The sequence below is a fragment of the Sebastes umbrosus genome, chromosome 3 (genome assembly GCF_015220745.1).
Source record: "Sebastes umbrosus isolate fSebUmb1 chromosome 3, fSebUmb1.pri, whole genome shotgun sequence".
NCBI lineage: Eukaryota > Metazoa > Chordata > Actinopteri > Perciformes > Sebastidae > Sebastes > Sebastes umbrosus.
Genome location: NC_051271.1, coordinates 38,842,352 through 38,869,532, shown reverse-complemented (window position 1 = coordinate 38,869,532; position 27,181 = coordinate 38,842,352). Strand labels below are relative to the sequence as shown.

Below are 27,181 nucleotides of genomic sequence, written 5' to 3'. Positions count from 1 at the left end.
TGTGACGAACAAAGCTTAATCAATTGATTTGGTGTCTGTGCTCCAGTTTTTTCGGTGAGTGAAATTCTAACGTTTGCATTATTTTATGTGTTTGTTATCACCGGTACCGACCGGCAACACAACACAGCGCACAGAGCTCTCTCCCGCTCAGAACATACCATCAAAGTCTGCGGACTTTTGCCAGTGTGTTGGCTGTGCGCTGCGGAATGAATGAGACCGGGTTTCATTCATCTGCATGTAGGCTACTGTCGGTGCTGCGGTGCAGGGTTAACATTAGCCAGCTACACAGAGTAGCATGAAGCTTGTGCTTGTAGCCCATTCTCTTCCATGATATAGCCTAGCTTCTAGCCTTAAGGCCCTAACACACCAACCCGACGGTCGGCCGTCGGAGAGTTTGGGGCCGTCGGAGAGTATGGGGCCGTCGGAGAGCATCTGTCTGCCTAGCTTTTTTGGTGTATCTCTGTTGGCTCAGGTCTCAGGTTCATCTTCGTCTCATCTGATCATTCCAACACACGGATATTTTCAAAAGGACATCAATCTGGAATGAAGCTAAGTGGTGAGTGAGAGTGGTGTGAAAATGGTCGTCAGACGCCGCTTTGTTTCATGTACGTATCATAACAACGGCTTGTATATCCGCTGTCCTCAGTATTCCTGTTTCCCTTTTTGAATGATGAATCCAGATTACCGCCGCCTGCTGGAGTTATTTCATCTCACGCGGACGCAGAACGTACGTGGTAGTTGGCCGTCGGCTGTCGTATTTGCCGTGTGTTCATGTGCAACTTTTTGACCAAGAAAAGGACAACGTGAGGCGACGCTAGCTTCGAGCTATGTGGGCATGTTTCAACAACCGGACTTCATTCGGCCTGCCCGAGCTCCATCCGCGCTCCACCTCTTTGCCCATTTCTGGATTAGCTGGAATTGTCACTGCCAAGATGGCAACGGCCGGAGCCGCCGAGAGCCACCCACTTTGAACTTCATTTTCACTCTTCAGAAACCTATGGGTGACGTAGGAGACTACATCCATATTTTATACAGTCTATGTTGCGGATGCAGGGGGTTGAACTTCTAGGGAAACGCAACCTGAGGTCACGCTGCGATGGCCAATAACGTTCCCCGGCGATCCAGAGCTGCACAACCCAGCCATGAGGGAACAAAAGACGTTAATCTTCGCACAGTCGCTTGGTGTTGTGGGCCACCAAGTGACACTCCAACATCACAGGGCAACCCTGCACTAATCGATGCAACGCCTGATTTGGTGTAAATGCAGCCTTAGGCATGGATGACACACTCTGCCCTCCACCACACCTTATAATGAACTGTCTCTATGTGTCCCTTGTGGACTGAACTGTGCTCAGTCTTTTTTCACCACTGTACTGAGACAACAATATGACATGCAGCTATTGCCACAGGACATTGTGGACAGTCACACAGACCAAGAACATTATACAACAAAGCAAAATAGGTTTGCCTGGGGGGGGGGGGTAAAGAGAATAGAAGTGAAGGGTGACGTGTTTCTGTCTCTCTCTCTCTCTCTCTGCTTCTAAACCAGTGTGGAGCTGCTTTAAAGAGTAGCAAACTGACATTTGGAGAGCTTATCTGTGTGTGCATGCTCTGTTAGGGGCCTTGCTCCACTCACCCGTATCTTGCTGAGCTTCATCTGAATCTTCTTGGAGACCAGTTCGGCCCAGTAGGGCTCGCTCAGGAAGTCCCAGACGACCCGGCCAAGAGTCGCATTCACCCAGGCAACAGTATCCTCCTCCGCCTCCTCCTTCTCCTCCTCCTCCTCCTCCGTCCTGGGCTGCACCTGAGCTGAAGTGGTGCTCTGCAGCTTAAGACACAGTAGGCAAGTTAACAAGGAGAAAAGAATATGAATCTCATATCTCTAAAACATTTAACCTCCTACAATTTAACTTATTCTACCCCTCTAAATATGTATGAGGATAAGCCACACTATCAGCTACTTGTTGTTTGTAATTACAGAGCTTGTACCATAGTAAGGTTGAATTGCAAATGGCATGACAGGTTTGTGACCTAAGAGAGGAAATTAGTAAGGAAAAGGTGTTAATAGCATAGATGGAAGATGAGTATATGTGCTACCTTCTTATCAGCCCCAGGGCTGCTCTGGGGACTCTGAAGAGAAGGGCTGGCAGCTGCAGGGCTGACTACCGCCTGTTTTGGCAGTAAGGAGGCCATGTATACATTGTAATCTAATAGCGGTTTGGTTTTGGCACTGCCTGCTGTTGTTGAGGAGACTAAGGAGTCCTTTGACCTGGGCTGGGATGCCAGTGCCTCATCCAGACTGCTGCGGCTGCTGCTGCGACTGTGAGAGCTCAGAGCTGTGGGCCACGACAAACATCAGAAAAAAAAGGAGCGGAATTAGACAATGCACTAAGATTTTGCTCTTTGTAAACTACTAAACCTTGAGATCAGAAATGCCATTTCTCTATCTGTATAGTGTATAAATTAGGGCTGCCTACTTGACGTGATAATGCAAATTCATTTTAAAGCCACTAATTTCTTTAATGCATTAAAACAACTTTTCAGCAATTCCAGAGGTCGTAGCAGGTTCAGTTCCAGAGCAAGAGTGAAGATATATTATGGAACTAGAAAAACTAAGGATTCCATCGGTATCAACCATGTCATACTAGGCGGTCTTGAAGGAGGCTAAATAACGCTCCAAACTCAAGTAAAATTTTGGGCAAGGAAAAACTGGCAAGACCATTTTCAAAAGGGGTCCCTTGACCTCTGACCTCCAGATATGTGAATGTAAACGGGTTCTATGGGTACCCACGAGTCTCCCCTTTACAGACATGCCCACTTTGTGATAATCACATGCAGTTTGGGGCAAGTCATAGTCAAGTCAGCACACTGACAGCTGTTGTTGCCTGTTGGGCTGCAGTTTGCCATGTTATGAATTGAGCATATTGTTTTATGCTAAATGCAGTACCTGTGAGGGTTTCTGGACAATATCTGTCATTGTTTTGTGTTGTTAATTGATTTCCAATTATAAATATATACATACATTTAAATAAAGCAGCATATTTTCCCACACCCATGTTGATAAGAGGATTAAATACTTGACAAATCTCCCTTTAAGGTACATTTTGAACAGATAAAAAAAATGTGCGATTAATTTGCGAACTATGGACAATCATGCGATTAAATAGTTTAATCAATTGACAATCCTAGTATAAATATAATTGTATAAAAAAAAGACAAAATAAAGGACAAATGAAGAAAAATCTCAATTTCTAAAATTGTCTTCTACAATTGCGGAAGGAGACAAATGTCTTGTGGACACAAACATCAGCGTTGCTTACCACTCTTACTCCTTGAAACACTTGGAGCTTTCTTCAAGTCCACCTTGAGCTGGGAAGCGGATAGAAATCGCTGGAACCACTCCTCCTTCTCCCTCCCAGTCCTTCCAAACAGGTAGAGGGTCAGGTCTCTAGTGGACGAAGTCGACCACCCTCGCTCCTGTGCTCCTCCTGTCCCCTCTACTGTGTCCCTTGTGGTGGAGCTCTCACTGGCCTCCAACCTGTCGCCCTCGGTCTTTGACGTGAAGTCATCCTGTTTGCCGAGTTCAATGCATATGGGGTATTTTTTGTTCCATAAACGTTTCCTGGCCAGGCTCTGAGGCGCTAGATATACCTGGGGGAAGACAAAATTGTGTTTCAACACATCTCTACCAAATTTCATTGCTTTTTAAAGATAATTTGAAGCCATAGAGGACAATTTTCAATCTGTAGTATTTGTCATTATGTTAAAATGCAACATTGTTCAGTGAATAGCATATTCAAATGAACTAGCCTCGGACTACACTTACTGTATATAAACTTAAATATCTGTACATTATAACAGGTAACTTCAGCTGACCTGTAACTCAGTTATAGGAAGATTAGGGAAACCATTTTTAAATAACTTAAAGGTTATATTGATAACATTTTTATGTAGACAAATCATCCAAAAAAGAATACATCCACAGAGCATTTAGAAAGGTGCCAAATAAAAGTATGGCATTTCCTAACAAAAACTATTATGACTGAATTGATAATTTTAAAAATGTTTGTTTATATCTGTGGAAGATATCTGACATTCGGCCCCCACTTCTAACAAAACTTATGAGCCAATAGTATAACAACGTTGGTATCACATCTTTACTTGACAATCAAATATGCTGGTTGCGCAACAAACTGGCAACCACTTGTTGTGAAGGCAATGAAACAGAATGGGAGAGGGAGAGTGCGACATGTAGTGGTTGAATGTTATCAAGAGCATCTTTAATTTCTTTAATTATACTGACAACTTACTCTGCTGTTGGTGAGGTCGTAGATCTTCTGGCTGATGTAGGTAACATCGGGTTTTGGTTCATTGTGTGTGGCACGGCGGGCGACATTATGGTTCGGTTTGGACAAACGAATGATGGAGCCCTCCACCCGGACATACACAGAGTGTGTCAGTGTGGCATGGTATGTCTCTGGGTCATAGTTCGATATCTCATTCATCCAGCCCTGGAGGGAAGACAATCATTTCACATAATGTAGATCACTTTTCAAAACAATAATACTAGAAAACAGTTTTAATCTGAAATTCAAATAAGTACGTTTACCCATATAGATGAGTCTGTCTTTAAAAAATGGAACTTGTATGTGCTGTGTACTGTATGCTTTTCAACAACTGCAAACATAAAGATAATGATTCAGAATGGTGCCTGGAAAATGAAGACGCTGTAAATATCTGCTCACAGTGTGTTGTCACCCATGTAACCATGTCTCTATGAACTTCACACTGATAAGAGACTCTTGTAACCACCGTCTTTTCAAGTGGAGACAGTTTGTTGTCATCTGCTTTCTGTAGTAGACTCTGTGCAGTTCCTCTGTCTAAATTCAGCCCAGGATCCACATTTTGTTTATTTGCTGCAAAATGCAAAAACTATCACAGAAATATACATCTTACATTGCAAGTTAGCCTCTATTCACAGCACTCCATAGTTACAGCTGTACACAGTGCCATGCTGAAGTCAACTACTCTTCCACTATAAAACTTCATGTAGTATAATTTTTCTGACGGTTTTTCCTAATATAAAGTGAATGCTAGGCTAGTAAGCTCCAGCTCACCATGACCTTGCACAGTATAAGGCTGTATTGATGGATGTCAAGGGGAAGTAGCCAGTTAACTCAGGTGACAGATTATTTATTTTTCTATTTTTTATTTTATTTGCCTTTATTTGATAGAGACAGTGATAGTTGTGAAAGGGAGAGAGAGAGAGGACGACATGCAGCAAGTGAGTCGGGTTGGAACCCGGGCCGCTGCGGTAGGGACTCCGCCTCGGTACATGGGGCACCCGCTCTACCGGGTGAGCTACCGAGGCACCCCAGTTTATTCCTTAGCTCTTAAAAAGCTTAATCATTGTCAGATTATAGCCAATTGGCTCATGCGTTATGCGTTCCGCCTCTTTTGCTCTTCACGCTTTTGTAACACTGTCAAAAATTATAATTTCTCTTTCAGTACTGAATTGACATATCAACAACAAGTCCATCAGCCAGATTCTTTAAGACGTTCAAGGCCTTCGCAGTATGACAAAATGAATTCAAGGTGGTTTGAAATATTTACTGACCTTATATATTTCTGGTTCCTTAATGTCCAACTTGGTCAGATTCCACAGCTTCCCATGGTGTCTGGAATGTCTAAAAGTACTGCCAGAAGGTTTTGGTCCCGTCAGCCACACAACACCAATGGCTAAAAGGAATCCCAGGCCAATCCCAAACAGCATTCCTCCGACGTAAGTCGGCAGAGGTAATACAAAACACCCATAGACCAGTACAGTTAGGATGATGAGAGTATAATGTGGAACACTAGGTACCGGCTCAATACTTTCGGATTCATCTTCACTGCACGGTTCAGTACTACCACTTAGTGGCACTTTAGTTTGACTCCCAGTTCCAGTATCACCAGTTCTATCACCACCATCACCTTCTGTGTCAGTCTCAAAGTCCTCACTGTACAGGATGCAATAGTCCTCATACTCTTGTTTAGCAAGAGCGGACATAGAGCATTTGTCCAATGACATGGAGAGTAATGATTTGTTGGGGATCTTAGTGTCAACAGTGGGGGTGGCAGGTGATTCAGATGAACCAGAAGGCCTCCTGTTGGGGCTCTCACCCACTAACTCGCCTCCTTCTTCCTCCTTGATGCAGTAATTGTTGTTGCTCTCCAGGTGACCATTGATAGAAGTAATGGAGAGTTCTGAGGGACTGGCAGAGAGGATCTTGGGCCGGTAAATATGGCTGCTACCTAAGCTGGCACTCTTTTCGTCCATCATCTTACTCAGCAGTTGGAGCGGTTCGGAGATGGCCTCAGTGAGACGCCGCTTAGTGTCTTCAATTCTTGCCTCGACCTCTGAGACTTTGAAGAAGCTGCGGGCATCTGGTGAGGTTAATGGAGAGCAAGGGGCAGTTTTAGAATCACCAACTGACGACGCGGTAGTAGACGACATCCGGGACTGTGTGAATTGCTTGAAGAGTTGTAGGTTGAGGCGGGATTCTGGAAGACGGTAGGGTGTGGAGGAGGAGGAGGAGGACGATGATGACGAGTCCTGGGATGTATCTGAAGATAAAGATTTGACTAGATTCTTCATCAGGTGCCTATGCTTTAATGAAGGACCAGAAAGAGAAGGGATCCCGTCCCGAGACTCCATGTCAGAGGAGAGAGACTTCACCAAGCTGAGGAAGGGTTTGTCAATGGAGGGAAAGCTCAAAGATTTAGTAGGAGAGGAAGTGGAAGTTGAGCCTTTTTGCTCAGCATTAAGCGATGGCGGAGTTTGTGCGGGAGAACGATTAGTGGGATGTCTCGAAATTGGAGAAAGTCTGGATGATTCAGGCATGACAGCAACCTCGGGTGCAGAGTCCAATGGCACACCTTCAAACATCTCCTCACTTGCTTCTACGGCTGTCACAATGTTTGAGTCATCCTGATCAGCTGAGGTAGTGGAGACAGTTGTCCAGTACAGCTCTTCTTCCTCCTCCTCTTCCTCCTTCCCAAGAGCTGAGAAGTGGATGGTGACGGTCTCCTTTGATGGCGATCGCTGGACATGGAGCTTGGGAGACAAGGCAGGCGGCTGTTTTTCTTTGGAGTGAGCACTCTCTGCATGGCTAGGATGCCGGCTGGTCATTGCAGTACTCCCACTGAGTCGCAGTCTGTACAGAAGAAAAAGAGATCAGGGCAGGGATGATTAGTCGATCGTCAAAAAACAATCGATTAAAATATTTAATCTAGATTAATCGCAAATTAATCACACATGTTTTTAATCTGTTGAAAACGTACCTTAAAAAGGAGATTTGTCAAGTATTTAATACAACATGGGAGTGGGCAAATATGCTGCTTTATGCGAATATATGTATATATTTATTATTGGAAATCAATTAACAACGCAAAACAATGAAAGATATTGTCCAGAAACCCTCACAGGTACTGCATTTAGCATAAAAAAAATATGCTCAAATCATAACATGTCAAACTGCAGCCCAACAGGCAACAACAGCTGTTAGTGTGTCAGTGTGCTGACTTGACTATGACTTAATTTCATTCACATATCTTGAAGTCAGAGGTCATGGGACCCCTTTGAAAATGGCCATGCAAGTTTTTTAACCCACCAAAATGTAGCCTAAGTTGACAAGCTAGTATGACCTGGTTGGTATCAAGCAATTCTTTAGGTTTTCTTGTTTCATATGATGAAGTTTCACTCTAGCTTTAAAACTGAGCCTGCTACAACCTCCAACAGCCCGTCGGATTTTTAAGGGGCTAATGAGTTAAAGAAATTAGTGGCGTTAAAACAAATTTGCGTTATTAAATCTCATTACTTCTATTTAAAAAAAAAATGAGTAAGAATGTAGCAAGTAACCATGTAAGACGCTTATAACCAGGCAACTAGCCAGCATGCAATGACTGTGGTTACAGTTTTGGGCCGTGAGATGCCGTTGAAAGTAGACATCCGAACAAAGATTCTTTTATTTATTAGTCCTCTGACAAGTCCTTTTCGTTGAAAAGGCTAACCAACATCAACTATCCAAGCAAATGTTGAACATGTTTTTACTGTTGGTTAAGGAAGCCATCTCTTTATATCACTTTGTCATCCCTTGGGTTGTTTCCTATATTCTGGACTCAAAATGTGGGAGACCACCACATGCTGCTCGTTTGCGCTATTTGCTGAGCTGACTATAAATAACATTTACCCATGATGCAGGACTCGCAATCTCTAAATCCATCACGACAGCACAAAAACAATTCAAAAGGGCACACACAAACAGAGGTGGTAGCATTCCAAGGTGGGAAGCACACACACACACACACGGCAGAGGCTGCCATGCAAGGTGCCAACCTGCCCATCAGGATCTAATCTAAATACTCATTCACACACACTCATTGGCACAGCCTCCAGGAGCAGTTTGGGAGCAATTTAGGGTTAAGTGTCTTGCTCAAGGACACTTCGCCATTTGGACTAGAGGAGCCGAGGATCGACCTGCCGACCTTCTGATTGGTGGGTGACCCGCTCTACCTCTACCTCTGAGTCACAGTTGCCCTTCCTGGTGATGCTCCTTGCTAGCATGTCTAAAAAGTGGCCTGCAACACCATGTATCTTAGGGGAAGCTAGTTGCTGTCTGCACCCTCAGAGTGAGAAAAGGGCCTGCAAGCTAAATTATAAAAATGAGAAGATGATGCATCATATTCTCAAAAGACAACCATTGATGTCACTAACCATTTATCTGGGAAGGCCAACGATTGTATATATTATGGTATTGATGCTATTTCCAGACAAAAATGTGTATTTTCATCTGACCCTGTGTAAGTGCTGACAAATGCAGTGTTGTATCTCTAAACCAGTTTGGTTGTGTGACTTGCGTCAGACTTCAGTTCAGCAGCAATCGGGAATCTTAAACCACCACAAACACACACACTCACACACCCCCAATCCCACTCACCGCCTGCTGACACTTTTGCAAATACCTCCCGCATCGACTGCTCAAATATTCAGCAATATCGAGGAGTCCAACAAGAGTCCAATAAGAGGCAATCAAAAACAAAGATAGCTAGGCTAAAACAAGAATCAAGACTTACTAGAAATTATGAACGCTGCAGCAAGTGGTTAGTTGGAAGCTCTAGCTTCTGCATATTACATTGTGAACATTCAAACCACATAAAACGGACTTGTCTTGTGACTTTGAATCATATTTAAACCTTTGCCAACAAACATTCAACAATTGCCACGATAATTCCACAGACTTGACAAGTGTTTACAACTTAGTCACACTGTCTGGCAAAAATTGCATTACAACACAGCCTTCAAGGGGCACATGTCCAGAGACAACAGATATCAGCCAAAGTCCAGATAATAAATTGAGGTTGGGATGATGTAACATGGCAACATGATGCATGACGATTGTTTGGTGCCACAACAAGATGCCTGAAGTGCACTGGATGATCAGCTGACAGCAATTTCAGGAGTTGGGACAAAGAAAGGGATCCAACTTTATAAAAGGGTTCATTATTAAATTATCCGGGGGAACATTTAAAGCCATTCATACAACATTTTAAAAAAGAAAAAAGAAAAGCTAACCAAAACAATTAATACATCATAGTTTGTTTACAGGTCTTGGGGAGTACTACTGCATATGTGAGAAAAGTTGTACAAAGCCATTTGTGGAGTCGGTTGGGTCTGAAAATTACAAGTATGAAAATGGAAAAAAAAAATCTTGGTGTGTGGAGATTAAAAAGTGAGTTTACCAGACCTCTGTAGCCCGCTGCTCATCTCTGCTTGAGGTTAGCAGCTTGAGGCTTCATTAGCCACTATTAGCATAGCACACAGAATCCCTGACTGAACCATTGGTGGCTGAGTTGCACTGTGGGTAATGTAGGCACCAGGTTTTGACAATTAATACAAATATGTGGAATACAAAAGACAATATCTCTGGTTCTGCTACATTGATTTTGCTACTTTTTTTAAACTGCTCATTGTGAGTCCAACAATGTTATAGGAGTCAATGCTAAACTGGTGGAGTACTCTTTTAAGGAATTACATTTTGAGTTTATTCTACAAGCTTACGGCTGTCACTAGTGTAACAGCTTCATTATGCAGAGCTAGTTTACAACCAAACCATTGGAAACATGATAAAATGGCCATTTAGGTGGAAGGTACAGCTACTGTTAGGGTTGTTTCGAAAAGATCAGTTCAGCCAAGTAAAGGAACTCTACCAAAGTTGATACTTGAAATAAAAAGAAATGCCTTGGGTTAAATACACAAGGTAAGTGCACCATTTGTATGGCACTGTCTATCCAAAAGTATGAATTTGTGTGATCATGGATAAGTGTTCAGACTTCTAGATCTCTGAGTTTAGATGTATATAGTTATGAATTTAGTCAGCTTCCAAGCTGCCCAGTGTAATGCAGAGAACAATGCGCTTATGATGGAAAGGAATTCATGCTTAAGCTGTACTTTTCCTGAGCTAAAATACGTCCCATTCAGCATTTTGCAACATAAACAACACAGCTAATGATTGGAACGTCACATTAAGGTTCAATTTTCTATACTGTGAGGACATGTCTGGCAACACAACGTGATCAAACTGCTGCCTCTATATGATATCCTCTGATATGGGGATGCTCATTTTGAAAAAAATTCTTAACCGATAACCGACCCTCGTTAACCGTTTATTAACCGTTAACCTTCAAGATTTGTGCCTCGCGCCAGCTGCAGTGTCTGAGCACAACAGACAACTGAGAACCCAGTTCACCGTAACGAATAGCGATTGTCCGATAAACAGTGTGTGTATTTGTGCTACGTTAGCAGCTCTAGCATTGCCGGAGGCATCTTGCTTGCCGCTGCCGCCACACACATACAGTCTGTCAGCGCAACCTAACTTTAACGAGTGTCCGTGTGTGTGTGTTGGTGGTGAGTGTGAGGTTGTTGGTGGCGTTCTAGTTGTGATCGTAGGTGTAGCAGTGTGTGTACAGTTTATTTGTCGATGAATAAATGCTATGAAACTACAACTCCTCTGCTCCGCTCAAGCGAGCCAGAGAGACCGGAGCCGACTTCCTGTATCCTGTAACTCCGGCTCCGCCTCTTAAGGTGGGCTGTTAAGGTGGACCAGCTTTTCTCCTTAAAGTGACGAGCTGCTCCTCTGAGCCGCTCAGCTTTTGAGTTAATTATAAATATTTCTTTAAACCGTTTTAACCGATAGCATTAATCGGTTAAAATGCTTAATGTCGATTAACGGTTAAACGGTTAATTATGAACATCCCTACTGTGGTAATGAAAAAAGAATTATGGGAATGTCTTGTTTACATTTGCCATTCTCGTGCCTTGTCCAGTCAACAGAGGTGGGTGGCATGAGATCATGCTGGCTCACTCATATACAGACTCAATTTGGTCACTCATTGTCACATTGGTCACGAGTGAGCTTGTTACCCAGCCGGGCAGTCTGCCAGCCACCTCTGTCCCTAGCTAGCCAGCCTTCAGTCAGCAGCAACACAATGAGGCCATTCTAACGGATCGCCAGTTGGACATGGATTTCATTTCAACATAAAAGACTCAAAAGGACCTAGTAGTATTTGCTAACAGCACATTAGGATTAGTGATAAAGTGGTGAAGTATGTATGTACATGTTTGTGTGTATGTGTGGTCTGTAAGCGGATTCTACATCCCCAATTTAACACTATGTAAATGGACAAACAAACAGAGCAAAACACTGGGCATGGACAGTACATCTGCATGCATTTGGCTGTCCATCCAAGTGTGTACATAAGTACTCTGACAATTAAATTCTTGTTGGTCTTGTGTTCCCAGTGCCGTTCCCTGAGCCAATGAACAGCATAAGAGGACAGTGAAGAACGAAATCTTGCCATTGACGCTGATGAAGCCAATTACAGAAGGAAGCCAGCCTCATTAACCCTTGTGTTTTGCACTCATTACAGACATGTTCACAGCTCACTTCTTCTGTATCATGCAGCAAACACACTGGTTATGAGAAGAGACTCACAGAGCTATCACACATTCTGAATACATGCATGCAAATGAACTGAGTAGCTGTACATGGCTTTGTTTGTTTAGCCCTTGAATGTATTGTTCAAATGAACCCGAGGAGGACTCGCTGGTGAGGTGACAAGATAGCAGTTGCAATTAAAAACTGTCATTTGCTATTTCAACACAGTGATGTTTTATAATGTGAAGTAGCCTAAAATAGATTCATCCAATGTCTGAGAATGAAATCTTTTATGCATTTATGAATCAAATGTGGTATTTTAAAGCCGTGTCTCAGCAGAAAAACTGAGTAAAATCAAAAAGTAATTTTTCACAAGATCCATATGAAAAAGAAGATGGCGACGTTTTCTATAAAAAATATGCATGAAAAGGCCCTCCCAGTGTCATCTCTGTATATGTATAACATGCATGTAAAACCGTCACACCTTAACATAGCCTGTATGAATTCTTAAAAAGTGCCCTGTGGAGTTTTCTTGTAAAACAAACTAACATTATGTTTGCATTCAGTGTTCACCAAAATGCGTTGTCTGTGCATCCTTGAGGTCCATCAAACGGGTTGAATGCATTTCCTTCCTCATAAAACATTTGCAAAGCCAATTTTAAAGTATTTTAAATCCAGTATTGTTTATATCCATGTTTACTTACCGGCAGTCTTCAAAATGAACATTAGCAATAAAGAGCAGAAAATGAAAATAAGATGTTGCATCCTCATTAGTGAAAAATGACAAAAGTGTACAGTGTGGACTACAGATTGTGGGTTAGAACCTTTATAATCAGGGACAGGATCTGAACCAATGGTCCCATTTGGCTTCCCGACTGTCATACTGAAACTAATGAGTTGCTGAGAGAGCAGACTGGCTTCTGCTGACCCCTTGTTCTCTCAGTATCATTTCCTGAGAACGTGACCCCTGACCTCTTTTGTCCTGTCAACAAAACACATTTCAGAATGTACACAGAAGCCTATTGCCTATTAGTCCAAGACTACAATGTCAACTGTCTTGTTAGAGAAATGTAAAAATAGGCAACGTTTCAACCAAGTAGAACATCCTCAATAATCCCGATGTGTGATAAACTTAGTCCTAGCTTCATATTTTGACTAATCCATTGCAAAAGGGGTCAGACGTTATTCATTGTGGTGTAGTGCGATGCAACCAAAAGGCTGGATAAGCTACCTAACATGCTTTCAGTTTAAGAGTAGTTTGAGGAAAATGATATTTGTGATTTAATGCCGATTAATCCTCAAAGGTAAATGTATCATAGTTCAACAATGTTGGGAGAAACTCGTTGTGTTGGACAACTTTTGACAATGCCACAGTTAACAACAATCAATGCAGCCACAAGACATCTTGCCTTATTAGTGAGAAGTGCAACTGTCAATTTTTGTTAACAAGATGACCTCTTGTTCCTGTATCTCTACTGTGTTCTCCACCAATGACCACTGAGTTCAATACAAGTTCACAACCTTTCTCTGGGGATTTCACAATGTCACAATAGGAAATGTAGAAAGTCCCTAACAGAAGCAGAAATAGCTAACTGTAGTCAGATGAGGAAAAGTGGGTTCACCAACAGAAGAAACAGGAATTTACAAGATAGATAAATGCCATTATGCTTGACTGATGACTTATTTTCTTTGAATGAATGTTACTGAGGTGTCATATTTGAGAAATGTTAGGTTTCCTTAAATAACCAGTTTTATGGGTTGCATGACTCAGAATCTCTCAATGAAACCACCTCCTGCATGACCTCATCAGAAGCTCCAAAGGATGTGACTGTCAGGAAGGAATGAAACCATCCCTCATGCAGTACCATGCCATGTGTCATTCTCTCCATTTGTTTTGGGTCTAATATTTAAGTCTGTCGCGGTAACGACTTTTGTTGGTCGATACATTGTCCCAGAAATAATTGTGGTAAACAATATTGTTGTCACTTTAATTCTTAAGAATATTCAGACATTGGAATTGGAATGTTAAAACAAAATATTAAAATATTCTAAACAAATAAAATAAAACCACAACAATAAATAAAATGGACTCAGGCTCAGATTCAGGCTCCGGCTCGGTTACCAAAAATTGCATTTAAATAAATTAACTAATCAGAGTGGTGGGTCTTCCCTATCAGTAACTATCTTTGCAGTTTTAGGTTACAGCCCAAGACACAAACAATTGGTCACTTTTCCTAAACCCCTTAATTCAGTCTAACTAACTATCCACTCCGAATGACAAACTACCAAAGAGCCCTTGGACCAGTAAGGAAGCAGATATCAGTCAACAACTCCTTGCAGCTCTCTTAGGAGTGAACCTGAATCACAATAAACAGAACTGGTAGGGAAATTGCTGCTATGGGACTATGGGAAAAGCCACCTGGGGAACACCACTAGCCTTCAGCCTACAACAATAGACAATGATCACGCATATTGTGTTTGTTTTCCAGAAGCTCAAAAGTGTGTCTGCACAGAGACTGCACAGTATTCTTTTCAACCCCCCTACATTAATGTCCCTATCTTTTAAATGCATGTGGGCTTAAAATATTGGTGTTTCCGGTGTCAGTAACCACAACGAAAGGGTATTTTTGAGAAAAAAAATACCTTATAAAAGACATGCAAACATGCTCACACATTCCCCCATGGAAGACTTAATGAAATCCCAGATCACTATACCTTATCCTGGTTGTCTAGGAAGGGATTAGAAGAAGTCCCACTTTAAATCATGCTATTTATTTGCAGTAGTAATGGCTTTCTCTGTGCTTACACTGTCAGTTTAGCTAATGACCTGCAAAATGTCTCACAGCTCAGTGCTCCCATTAATGCTACGGCCAACAATTCAGCTACAGTACAGTAGCTAACAGTTAACTGCCCCATAGGCAGTGACAATCTAATAGCTGCACAAGGACATACACATACATACCCCATACACACCCCATTGTTTGGGGTTCTCATTAAAAAGTGAATGTTGAGGTGGGAGAAAGCTTAACATGACTTAAGACATTTCTGTAGAATGGCTCTTTGTTTGAGATTTCTCTCATTATGTGAACACTTCATGGCCCCGTATGTGCGTAAAACCTGCAGTAGGCAGAATAATTTTGGCATCATCGGGCAAAAATTCCATAATAACCTTTCAGCATATTGTAATTCAAGTGTTCTGAGAGAAAACTAGACTTCTGCTCCTCCTCATGGCTCTGTTTTCAGGCTTTAGAAAATCTAGCCCGTGACAGAAGACTTTGGCCAATCACAGGTCATTTCAGAAAGAGAGAGCGTTCCTATTGGCTGTTCATTCAACGGAGGCAGCTGTCAATCACTCGCAAACTCTGATCATACGGTTAAACTAGGCAGCGCTGATCAAATATGAATCAATATTCTGTTACTGTAATGCCTATTTCTCTCCTTGCGTAAAATGTTTCCAGAAACATCTTGTAGTGTACTGTTTAGATGTAAAATGAGAAGGTTTGCTCCGGCTGGTGGGCGGTGCTTGATATTTTCTCAACTGATATCAACATGGCGGCCAGGTCACAAACTTTCTATTTTTACAGCTAAACAGTACACTACAAGATTTTTCTGAAAACATTTTATGCAACAAATAATCATTACAGTAACAGAATATTGATTCATATTTGATCAGCGCTGCCTAGTTTGACCGTTTGATCAGAGTTCGCGAGTGATTGACAGCTGCTCAGAGACGGTAAGGCTCCAGCTCGGCTCTGATTGGTTGTTTTCCTCCGGTGTGAAATCTTGCAGATGCCGTTAGGAGCACTGGAGGACACAGAAGAACATGATTCTTTTCAGATTACCTGTCTTGTGTACTACTACTACTGTACTAATTCAGGATATAGTGACCGTTTTATAAAAATAACTTTTTTTAAATCATATTTGCTCCAACTTGCCTACTTCAGCTTTAACTGGATGATACATAGAAAAGAGAGGGCAATAACCTTCATCAGTTATGTGGATGCAAGTCTGGCATGTAATGTGCTTTCATGTTTCTCATTCTTTCGCTCTCTCTTTATCGCTGTAACTGTAGAAATATAGACAGTGTAGACAGACGAGGAGGAAGCAGAGCAGTAAATCAGCGCTCCATGTGGCTAACTGCATTAGTTGAGACAAAGGTGTGTGTCCTGGCATGTTTAACTGAGTGACTAAGAGGCAGTGGTAAACTGGTTAATGGATTTCACAGAGTCATTTCAGATTCCAGGTTCGGGAGACGAATAAACAATAGCAGCCCAACAGAACCGAAACTGCCCTCAAGAATGCTGACAAACTGGTGAGACAGGCGGGGATTGAAATGTTAGGCGGTGAGAACACCACGTCTCTCAGCCTTCCTCTGCCAACTAGAGCACACTCTGACATTGAAACAAGATAAACCAACACTGTGTATTGACAAAATACGATCATGTTATTGCTTTTGGGAAGTCAGTGTACCACTGTTATCCTATGCAGCCACAGTTAAAACACACACTAGCAGTATTTCATTTTGCTCAGGCCTCACTCATTTTACCAATTTTACTGTTGCAAATGTGTAACTTAATCTCATGACACTCATTAAAACTGATAAACAGATTTGCAGTGTATCATTTCAAAAGTTTTACATCCATAAAAGATGACCAGCCTTTCCTAAATTACTTTTGTAAGCATGCAACTGACCTACTTGACTTTAACCCTACCCCTGTTTGGCTATAATGCACGTCCTCAGCATTGACAATCAATGTATTGGGACAGATGCGATAAGTGTGCCGTTTGTCCGTAATTGTTGTAAAAATGAGCTGATTGAATAAACAAGTTGTTTGCTGGATTAATAGGTTTTTCCTCTTTTTGCTAATATTCATACATTCCGATGACAAAGTTGTTGTGACAGTTTAACGCTTGTTCTCAAATGACCATCAGGATAGTTGGATTGCTCAATTACTGTCTGCAATAATGACTCTGCTGTCGTTGATCACAACAGTGAGAACACACTGGCTCGAGGAGAGCATGTGACAGAGCATCCACCGAGGCAAGGAAGTAGAGAAATAATCCTGTATTATGAAACAGAGTGGGAGAAAGAGACTGTAACAGTAGGATTTCATAGCACAGTGACCCTGCCTGGTATTACACATCCACAACTACCCAGACCAGACACTAGCCTTGTATTTAAATGCAGTTAATACTCTGTAAGATTAGGCCTATTTCAAACCATGTCAGTTCACTGACCCAGACGTTGTTCGTGTTAAATAATGCACACCTCACTTAACTGCTTAACCTCATCAACAAGCTCTCATTATTTTTAAATGAACTCTGTTGCAGCAGTGACAAAACTGTGACATGGATCAAGTACAGCGATCTGCCTCTATGCTCCGGTTACAGATACCGACTCAGTCGGCCTTGACGTTAGCTCCCACAAGAGACGCATCTCTTTTCATTTTAAAACTAAAGAATTCTTCTTAACAGCACTTTAACTAGTTTTCAAAGCAGACATTTTAGCTTTCGTGGTTTTGTTTTCAGTTTACATTTTTATAATTAGAACGTTCTTCGATTGCTTCTATTTCATCTACCAGCTTCACTTCAATTACTATTCAATAAAAAACAGTCACATGTAGAGTTCTTAAAAACAAGCCACTCTTTAAAAACAAGACACTGGTTATAGGAACAAAGAAGAGTTAAGATCATTCTTTTAATTGAGTGTAACCATGTAATCATGTTTTGCAGACAGGCTATCAAGACAAACCAGGGCTCTTTTCATAAGGCCTTGGCCTACTGCTAGGATTTAGTTATGGTTTCTATTTCTGAGAAAACTGGTGGAGAAATGATGGTGTAAAAACAGTCAGCTACACACAGATAAGGCACAAGTTTGAATCGTTAAAAAGCAAAACAAAAACCTGGCAGGCTTATCGGTACCATCCAAAAAGATTCACAGTCACAGTGAAACTAAGGCTACGGTCGAAAAGTCAGAAAATGACGTCCTTACGTTTTTGCCTTACCACTTTTCCTTGACCTCGATAGAAAACGTCATGAGGTCAAGGAAAGATGAGAAGGATTTTTAGAAGGACTTAGGAAAAGACAACCGTGGTGTTAAGAGAATCCGACTGGACTTTCACTATAGGCAGCGGGTGTTATTCTGCCGTGGTGAAACTACAATGTTCCGAAGATGGACTACAAAAGGCGCATGTTTCCCCCTTTGCGTTGTTAAAATAGCTCCTTCAGTGACAGGCTGCTTCACCCGCCATGTGTGAAGGAGAGATACCACAGGTCCTCCTGCTGCTGGAACACTTTACATCAACATATAATAAAGGATTATCTGACCGAACATGGACAACCGGTGAAAAATATCACTTCATTACCAAAGTTTAAATTTAAATTTAAATTAAAAAAGGATATACATGATAAATATTGAGTTAATTGTTTGAGTTATGGAGAAGGGGGATAGGTTGTACTTCTTCCTACCCCTTTTTCATTTTTACTTATGATGATTATTTGTTTACTGTTCATTTTATTTGTTATTCTTGTTTTGTTTTTACATGTTCGAAATAAATAAATAATTAAAAATAAAGTGAAACAAAATGGGTGTCACCGTCTACTCATATTTATCAACATGAATCCCAATTAGTATATGACTGTATGGAAATAATATGCAAAATAAGCATATTGTTTGTTTTCATAAAGGGCAGAATGGTGCTGTTAGACTGCATTATCTCCTTTCCTTTGGTAAAGGATGCTCCAGTGTATCCTATGCTAAAGGAGATAATAAAGGAAGCATTGAAGCACCTTTCCTCAGCATTTACAGGATTGGAACAGCTCTTATCGTGGCTGCCACTTAGATACTTCCAGGTCATTTCACTCCGTTAGGAACCTTCCTAAGCAAAAAAAGACTTTTGGGCCTCAGCCTAAGCCTTCCAGCCAACACAAGAACATGGGAATGGTGCAGTAAGCCAAGCACCAGTCTGCATCCAGGCCTTTGGGGCAGACATCTGCCCAGCTGGCGACATCTGGTTGAACCCAGGAGAGGACTGGACCAACTTCCTGCTTTGTCTACACAAAGATTCTTCTGTTTACCCCAAACAGTTCCCAGTATATGTCATATGATATGTGTCATGTCATATATGTGTGGATTTTTCCTGTTTCTGATGGCACTCACCACACCTGGAACTGGCTGCCTGCATCTGTCTAGGGTAATTAAGTTGTCCTTAAACCCCATACAGTTTCACAACAGCAGGCTTTGAGGCACATGAATCTGCACTTTAAATCATTAGTTCCTGTATTTAACTAATGATTTTAAATTACTGAGGGATTTCATTTACAATATATTCAAATAAAAATGTTTAAAAGAAATTGTTCCTCTTAGCATCAGAATATCTCAAATGTATCCCTCAAAAATATTTATAATATATAATGTGCCCTCCTGGCCAACAATCAATCAGAAACGTAACCATTAGTGTGGACTGCAGTATTCGTACATTTATTGTTATAAGTGTTGGACAAAGTGAAAGGAACTCAGGCAAACTGTAATAACAAAAGACTACATTGTTATCGAGTGTGTGAGTCAGTGTATTCCGGACTAATCTTTAGATCATGGTGAATGACTGCTTGAAATTCGAAAAAGGAGTGTCTTTAATCTTATACAGCTGCACTTATTTCCCCAGGGCTCAAAGTAAAACATTAAATGAATTCAATGATGCTCAGACATCTTCATTTTTCTTCCCAGCCTTTAGCTCTCGCACAAAATGCTGCCTGTGAACACGCTGTAGCTTTGTGAATAATGTCTCACTTTCTTGCGAGAAACTGAAGTAGTATTTATAGACAGGGCTATATTTATACATCTTCCCACCTCCCACCTCGCCTCTGTCGCTTTCCTCTGGTAACAAGTGATTATTATGAAGGTATGCGAGATGAATGGTACTGTCAGCGTACAATGGAGGCAGCACCTGAAACAGGCCTGTAGACGTAGCTGGCTGGCAGACTGACACGTTCTCCTGATGTCTCAGTAATGAGGTAATGGTCATTATTTCAGTGTTTGGAGCACCTGTCTGTAACAACTGTGAGATTTGCTGGCACCTTCATAAATAGAGAGGAAGCTCAGGGGAAGCAACGCTCAGCTACGTAACCAAAGGCTCACAAGTATCTTCAACTTTGAATGGCAGATCTTATTTTCCCCTCATCATAGGCAAGTAAAACTGCTGTCAACACAGATTCAGAACTAGAGAGTCATTACAAAAAAACATATATACATCTTGGCTTTGTATACATCAGACCGGCACATACGGGTACTTCGCAAAAAAGTCAAGGTCGCGCCCCCTTTTGGGGGAAAGAAAACCGAAGATCTCATAGACTTCATTGCAATTTGACGTGTTTGGATTGTAATTTTGACAAATTAATATGCATTCATCTCTTGTTAACAAACGTTTGTTTTATACACATGTCTAATAGTTATTTTGTAATCTTGCCTGAACCTGAACGTTCGCAGTAACTTAATAAATTAAAGTTGATCAGCGTCATGTTCCTTCAGTCTTCCCCCGTCCAACACAGTGGCCGGATATTGCTTATCCAGACATCGCTACATATCTGATTGAATCAGGTTAGGCTAAGTGTTGTCTGTAAAAAAAACAACGTGTTAATAACCAACTGTTTGATCTATAGGCTGAGATTTAGTTGGAGATGACAGTCTGATGCTGCTGTAACGTTAATGTTTGACTACTGCAGCTCGTCTTTCCGCCAAAAGGGAGCTCAGCCTCGGCGATGACGCCATGCTGGTCTGGTCTGTAGCTTGGAGCCATAAAGACCATGCTGGTCTGGTCTATAGCTTGGAGCTATAAAGACCATGCTGGTCTGGTCTATAGCTTGGAGCTATAAAGACCATGCTGGTCTGGTCTATAGCTTGGAGCCATAAAGCCATGCTGGTCTGGTCTATAGCTTGGAGCCGTAAAGCCATGCTGGTCTGGTCTATAGCTTGGAGCTATAAAGACCATGCTGGTCTGGTCTATAGCTTGGAGCCATAAAGACCATGCTGGTCTGGTCTATAGCTTGGAGCTATAAAGACCATGCTCGTCTGGTCTGTAGCTTGGAGCTATAAAGACCATGCTGGTCTGGTCTATAGCTTGGAGCCATAAAGACCATGCTGGTCTGGTCTATAGCTTGGAGCCATAAAGCCCCTCTATTATATCTTATTTAGTACACAGCAGCGGAACAAATAGGAGATCAGTGTTTTGGGATTTATCGTTGGTGCAACCAACTACACAGCAACTCTTGCATAGCGTTATTACTATTAGCGGTTTGTTTAAAGTAGAAGTTTGGAGACATGTTTCAACTTCTTCTGTTAACTCTGTTACCGTCTATGAGGGACACGGGATTGTTTTCCTCTTAAAGGGGGCGTGGTCTTGAAGATCTACTCTGGATGACGTATTGCCGGTCTGATTTAAATGTTGTATTGTCCTACGCACGACCAGTATCTTACTGATAGGCATCACAATTGTCTACAGAAATCAAGAAAGACACACCCTCAAATGGAACTCTAGGACTATCACATGTCCAACAAAGCCCTGGACATTGCTCCTATAAAAACTAATGTGCGCGTACACACACACACACACACGACAATAGGCTAGGCTTATTGCCTTTGCACTGTTGTCAAGATTGCTAACTGTGTGAAACTGGGCCAGTGTTTATGGACAAAGACATTCACCTGTCAAACCTTTCAATCACTTCAATGAAAACACGAAGGAGGAATTCTTAGTCAAACTTCTCTCTGTAGACTAGGAAACGTGTCTATGGCAGTGTGACAAGACGGTTGAATAAGCAGTGAGCGAGTTACCCTGAAGCAAGGCACTAACCAAACCTTATTAATCAAATCAGCAGGCTGTGTTGTTGAAGACGAGGCTGGTTTTGTATTCATTTTAATCCAAATAAGCCGTGAATCAGGAGCCTGAAAACTGTGACATGTTTAAGAGCCAAATAAGGCTAGCTATAGCTATGAGAGAAAGCAAACTGAGCTACGGTTGCCTAAAAGTTTCTTATCTTGTAGATCTGGATAAGAAGTGAAAGTAGATCACAGTGGAACAACATTGTACAATTCTTGAGCAGTATCTAAAAGCCTTCTTTTTCTATCAAGTAGACAAATGGTGGTAAACTGAGATCATACTCTATTGTAAGGTGCCATTAAACTGTATTGTGATGGGCTATTGTGAAGGGAAGAGATCAATTTCAGAAAATGTGTGAACACACTGTAAGTAATTTAATATAATAATATAACACTTGTCTACATCTGAGCTGGACTGAGCCTTGACCAAAACAAAAGAAAAATCAATTTTACAAATATAGGTCACACCTGGTGAGAACTTGGAAAGCACAATGTGAGTCAAAGCTATGAGCAGGTGTTCAGTCAACAGGGGTGTAGGCCACTTCTTACGCAGAGTATGATAAGCAGCACATGTTCCTTCGTTCAGCGTGACAGATGAATATGGCACACTCCATTTGAGGAAAATAACACTGGTGAAAGGTCACCGCACCTGTCGCTCGAACCCTAAACCTCCTTCTGTCTCTCACAGGTGTTAGAATCTGTTTTTCCCCTTTCTCTGACAAACTGACACCTTCCTCTCACTCGCCCTTTTCTAACATGACAGCTAAGCACACACAGTGTACGGGTGGTGCAGTGCCTTATCTGTGACAGGTGCCAGGTAAAAGACAACCCTGGCATTATTTTTTATTATCAACAAAAAACAATGAATTTATCCCACCAACAAGAGACGTGTGCCTAGCCGAAGCCTGATGCAGCGTCTTAGGTTTTTGATATTGTAACATGGCATAAGTGTTGTCTTTCCCTGGTTTTAAAGGCTACATTACAGTAAAGTGATGTCATTTTCTGAACTTAACAGACTGTTCTAGCTGTTCTATTATTCCCCTTTACCCACTTAGTCATTATATCCACATTACTGATGATTATTTATCAAGAATCTCATTGCGTAAATATTTTTGTAAAAGCACCAATAGTCAACCCTACAACATTGTCGCAATATCGATAGAGGTATATGGTCAAAAATATTGTGATACTTGATATTCTCCATATCACCCAGCCCTACTCCCTGCAATAGAAATCTTTTTTTGTGCAAAACACAATAAAAAAAACAAAACATAAAGGAGCTCTACTGCTGCATTTGGATGCATATTTTTGGGCAATTCTAGTCAGTTCCTCTCAACTCATCATTGTTGTATTTCTTCCGCTGAATACTTCATCTAATATGGCGCTGTGCCTGTGGGTCCATTACATCCAACCCTCTTTTGAGACATTGATTAAAGCATAACCCACTCTTCATCAAAAATGTAAGTCCAGAGTAGCTAATAGTAAAAAAATAGCAAACCAGTGTAAACGTGGAAGGATGTCTCAGAGCATGTGCAACGACGTCAGCCTAACTTGGAGCTACTGTACTATACTTTACAGAGATAAAACAATGCACTCACACTTAAAGGGGTTAGAAAATATTGAAAAAAAATCGAGTATCGCGATATTATGTTTTGTTATACTGTATCGATTCTCAAAAACTCTGTATCGATTTTTAATTAATAGTTTACATGCAAAGATTAACTCATGCTAAGTCAATACTTTATTTAATTTGCAAAGATATGCGGCCTTTCGGTGCATGTGCCCTCTCAAAGAAGCAGTGCTATGATGTTGGATGTTACAGGGACTGTGATAAATGCAAATGCAGACCTCACTGTTCTGATTGCATAAAAACAATTAACTGATCAAAAAATAATATGTAACCCAATGGCATTTTTCATGTTTTTGTAAGCATACTGTATGCTATGTCAGGTTTTGGGTAGACAGACAATTTTTATTTATCAGCTAGTAGTTATTGGGTTTTATCCTTTCATGGGGTTTGTTTATAGTGAAAAAATTATTCTCCATTATCGTTTAACTCAACTTTGGTTTAAAATGACCCTATGCACTCAACCATCCCTCCTTTTTTGTTCACATCCAGTTCTTACCATGTTACCCTTAAAGGATAACTTCAGTATTTTTCCACCTGGACCCTATTTTCTCATGTTTTTGTGTCAAAATATTGAGGGAGAACGCTGCAGCCGCCAGCCACTAAACAGGCTGTAATGTAATCATTTGGGGCAACCTGGCACCGTCAGTTTACGCCCATTAAAAGTGCTTGTTTTTACCTTTTTCTTACCTTTCACTTGATCCGGTCTGTTCGTTATTGTGTGTCTCACTCTGAGAAGTCTCGAAACCTCGCATTGCGTCCACATTGTCGAAATCAGGTAAATATTCAGCCATTACATTGAAAATATTTTAGATAACACTAAGCTACACTTTCTGTACTCCAACACATCAAACTCTGACAACACCGGTGTCCCGTGGCACTCCTCTCATCTCAGGTTTCGTTTCTCTGTAGGGTCCTTTCCATAATGTTGTCAGGCACTTATAATACCAATCTGAGCTTGTCAGTGGCAAAAACAAGCCCTTTTAGTGAATGCAAACTGACGGTGCCATGTTGCCCCAAATGATTACATTAGAGCTTGTTTAGCAGCGGGCGTCTGCAGTGCACTCCTTCAATACTGGACCAATTTCAAAAATTGTTGTCCCCATTAGTCACTTAGACACAAAAACATGAGAAAATAGGTTAAGTAAAGATAAGTTATCCTTTAAGATCTACAATTCATTGCAGATCTAAATGCCTCTCTCTCTGAAAAACAAACAAAAAAGTGAATGCTGTAGTAACTCTCTTCTTCTTGATTTTCACAGCATCTCAGCCCCAGCAACCCAGTATAAAGGCTTATAGAAAAGTTACAATTTTCAGTATGCTCAGTAGTCTGTTCACATTATACAAGATCTAATAACGTCATGCAACTTTGAAAGTTAAATCACCATTTACTGTGAATAATTGACTCAACAACACAGCAACTGTTTTCTGAAATAAGCAAGACTTTACAATCTACCATACACCTAAGCAAAGACATTAGGGAATACTGCAAAAAAATAGAACACTGTAGGAGTGCAAGGGTCAGGACCATATAGTGTGACGATATACCGGAGACCTGAAAATGATCATGTGATAAATTATAACGGGGATAAGGAGAGAGACAAAAGGAATTTGCATAACCAAAATGCATGGTGTGGTATGGTGTGTAGGGCTGGGCCATGGCCTGGAGGTATGTTTGTTTAGATCCCTTCAGCAGCTTTTGTGATCAATAAAGGATCACTACATGACTTTGGCCACAAGATATGAAAGCTTGTTTAGAGGTCCAATATAAGCCTTCTGGGAGCAGCAGTTGTAGCCTTACCACCTGTAATGTGACATGTTGAAATTCCCTCAGGAGACACTGAACTCCAACCAGCGAGCGAAGTTGATGTTTTTCTATACGAGAGCAACAGCTACAGGCCAAAACTGAGAGAGAAAACACTAGAGGGACCACTGTCAGTTAGTAAACTGGTTACATGGGAGGAGGTCATTATGCACAGAAACCTTGCATAGCGAGTTAGTTAACATTTCAAATATACCTTGAGGTCAATGTGTGCAAAGAAACCTGTAGAACGCCTTGCTGCTATTGACTTTAACCATCCATACTTCATGGCCTTTAGTTGCCGGCCCTGAACTTGTGTGGCGTTGCTAAAAGCTGTTGGACAGTCATCTAGAGGCCAGGTTTGTTGAGAGCTGACAGCTAATCGGCAAAATACATTTTCAAATGTTTTAAGCACCAGCATCACTACAGGTGATTGGCAAAGATGGCAAACCTGCTCTTTGCAGTTGTGATGACAAACACAATATATCTTAATCTCCCACATTTCCGTGTGTTCAGGTTAGGAATATCACTTGATATGGACTCTTTCCCTAATGTTTCTTTTAATCCCTGAAAGTATTTGTGTACACAGATTTTTGTGTATTCCTGCTCGGATCTTCACTCTCCTGAGCCATGTTTGTTCTTCCTCTCTCCCTTCTCTCTCTCTCTCTCTCTCTCTCTCTCTCTGTCTCTCTGTCTCTCTAGACTTTGCCCTCACTGAGGTCATTTGTAGCTCAGGAAACGGATCAATAAATGAGTTCAAATTTACTGGCAAAGTGCTTACCTTGTATCCTCAGTGCCATCCAATCCAGCCTGGGACTTGCATCTGCCTACTGCAGGGTCAAGTTTCACATGTCCATGATGCTTAGGAGGCTTCTGAGAAACACATTATCAGCAAAGGAAATGCTAAATCATTACATATGTAGCTTAAAAACACAACCATAAAAACTGACAATATAGAGAGTGTGTTTGCGTCTTGGAGAGTAGCTCAGTAGTAACACTGGGAGCTGTTGTGTACAATGTTTGTAGACTGGGATCTAACCATATGGTGAAAAGTTTAAACCACATGTTTCTGTTTAAACTTTAAACAGAAACATGTCAAGTTTTAACAGCAAACCTAACGTCGAGTAGTGAAAGTAGCCTGTCTGCTGATGCATGTCACACAACAAGCTAACAACAACGTTAACTGGCATATAACGTCACTTGTCCTGCCTTTATGAGCTTCAATAGGACTTCATATTGAACTATAAAGACACTATAAAGACTAGCTCGCTACAAACTGAGTCGTGATTAGTTGTAAAGTCTGCTGGACGACGTGACGTCATCTCACCAAACTCACAGAATGTTTTATAAACAGAGAGACAAGTCAAAGAAAGCTCACCGTGTCCAGAAGACTTCATGTTTCTCCGGAAACACCGAACAAAACGAGTCTTTTCTCCACACGGTACCGTGCAGTAACGTGTGTGTTATCAGCTCCACGTACCAGGTTGTATATCAGCGGCTCGTTGTCTCGCTCAGCCTGTTGACTAACTGACTAACTGACGGGACTCAGTTCCTTAAAGGAAAAACCAAGGCCAGAGTAATCGAGACCGAGCGGCGGGATCAGGTAACTGACTCACTCTCCGGGGTTGACAATCGATTTCTCGACAGAGCCTCATAAAGGCCTGGAGCAGATGAGGCAGATGTGAGGAGGTGAACAGTGTAACATGTATATTATAATGTTAACACAATGCTTTTTGACTTATCAATGCAGGAAACAAGAACAATACATAACAGTTAGACAGTATTACCACATTTACAGGACCTCATAATTAAGTGAGATTATGAGCCCTTGTTAAATTAATAGTTTTTCCTACAAAATAACTATCCAATATAAACTAACTAATTAACTATTTAAAAAAAATATT

General features: G+C 41.3%; 1 protein-coding gene across 3 annotated transcripts in view; it reads right to left on the bottom strand.

The window, feature by feature from the left end:
* LOC119484775 (testis-expressed protein 2-like) overlaps positions 1-26,824 on the bottom strand; it is a 42,497-nt gene extending 15,673 nt beyond the window's left edge. Inside the window, exons 1-7 of one of the 3 annotated variants that reach the window (XM_037763853.1) lie at positions 26,656-26,824; positions 26,059-26,150; positions 5,618-7,196; positions 4,311-4,511; positions 3,321-3,651; positions 2,098-2,336; positions 1,637-1,828 (exon numbers count right to left, since the gene is read on the bottom strand). In XM_037763853.1, coding sequence (XP_037619781.1) covers positions 1,637-1,828; positions 2,098-2,336; positions 3,321-3,651; positions 4,311-4,511; positions 5,618-7,171 — 2,517 coding nt within the window. In that variant the 5' untranslated portion in view covers positions 7,172-7,196; positions 26,059-26,150; positions 26,656-26,824. The remainder of the gene's footprint in view (positions 1-1,636; positions 1,829-2,097; positions 2,337-3,320; positions 3,652-4,310; positions 4,512-5,617; positions 7,197-26,058; positions 26,151-26,655) is intronic. The other 2 variants (XM_037763852.1, XM_037763851.1) reach the window with 2 other exon arrangements.
* Positions 26,825-27,181: the final 357 nt, after the last annotated feature.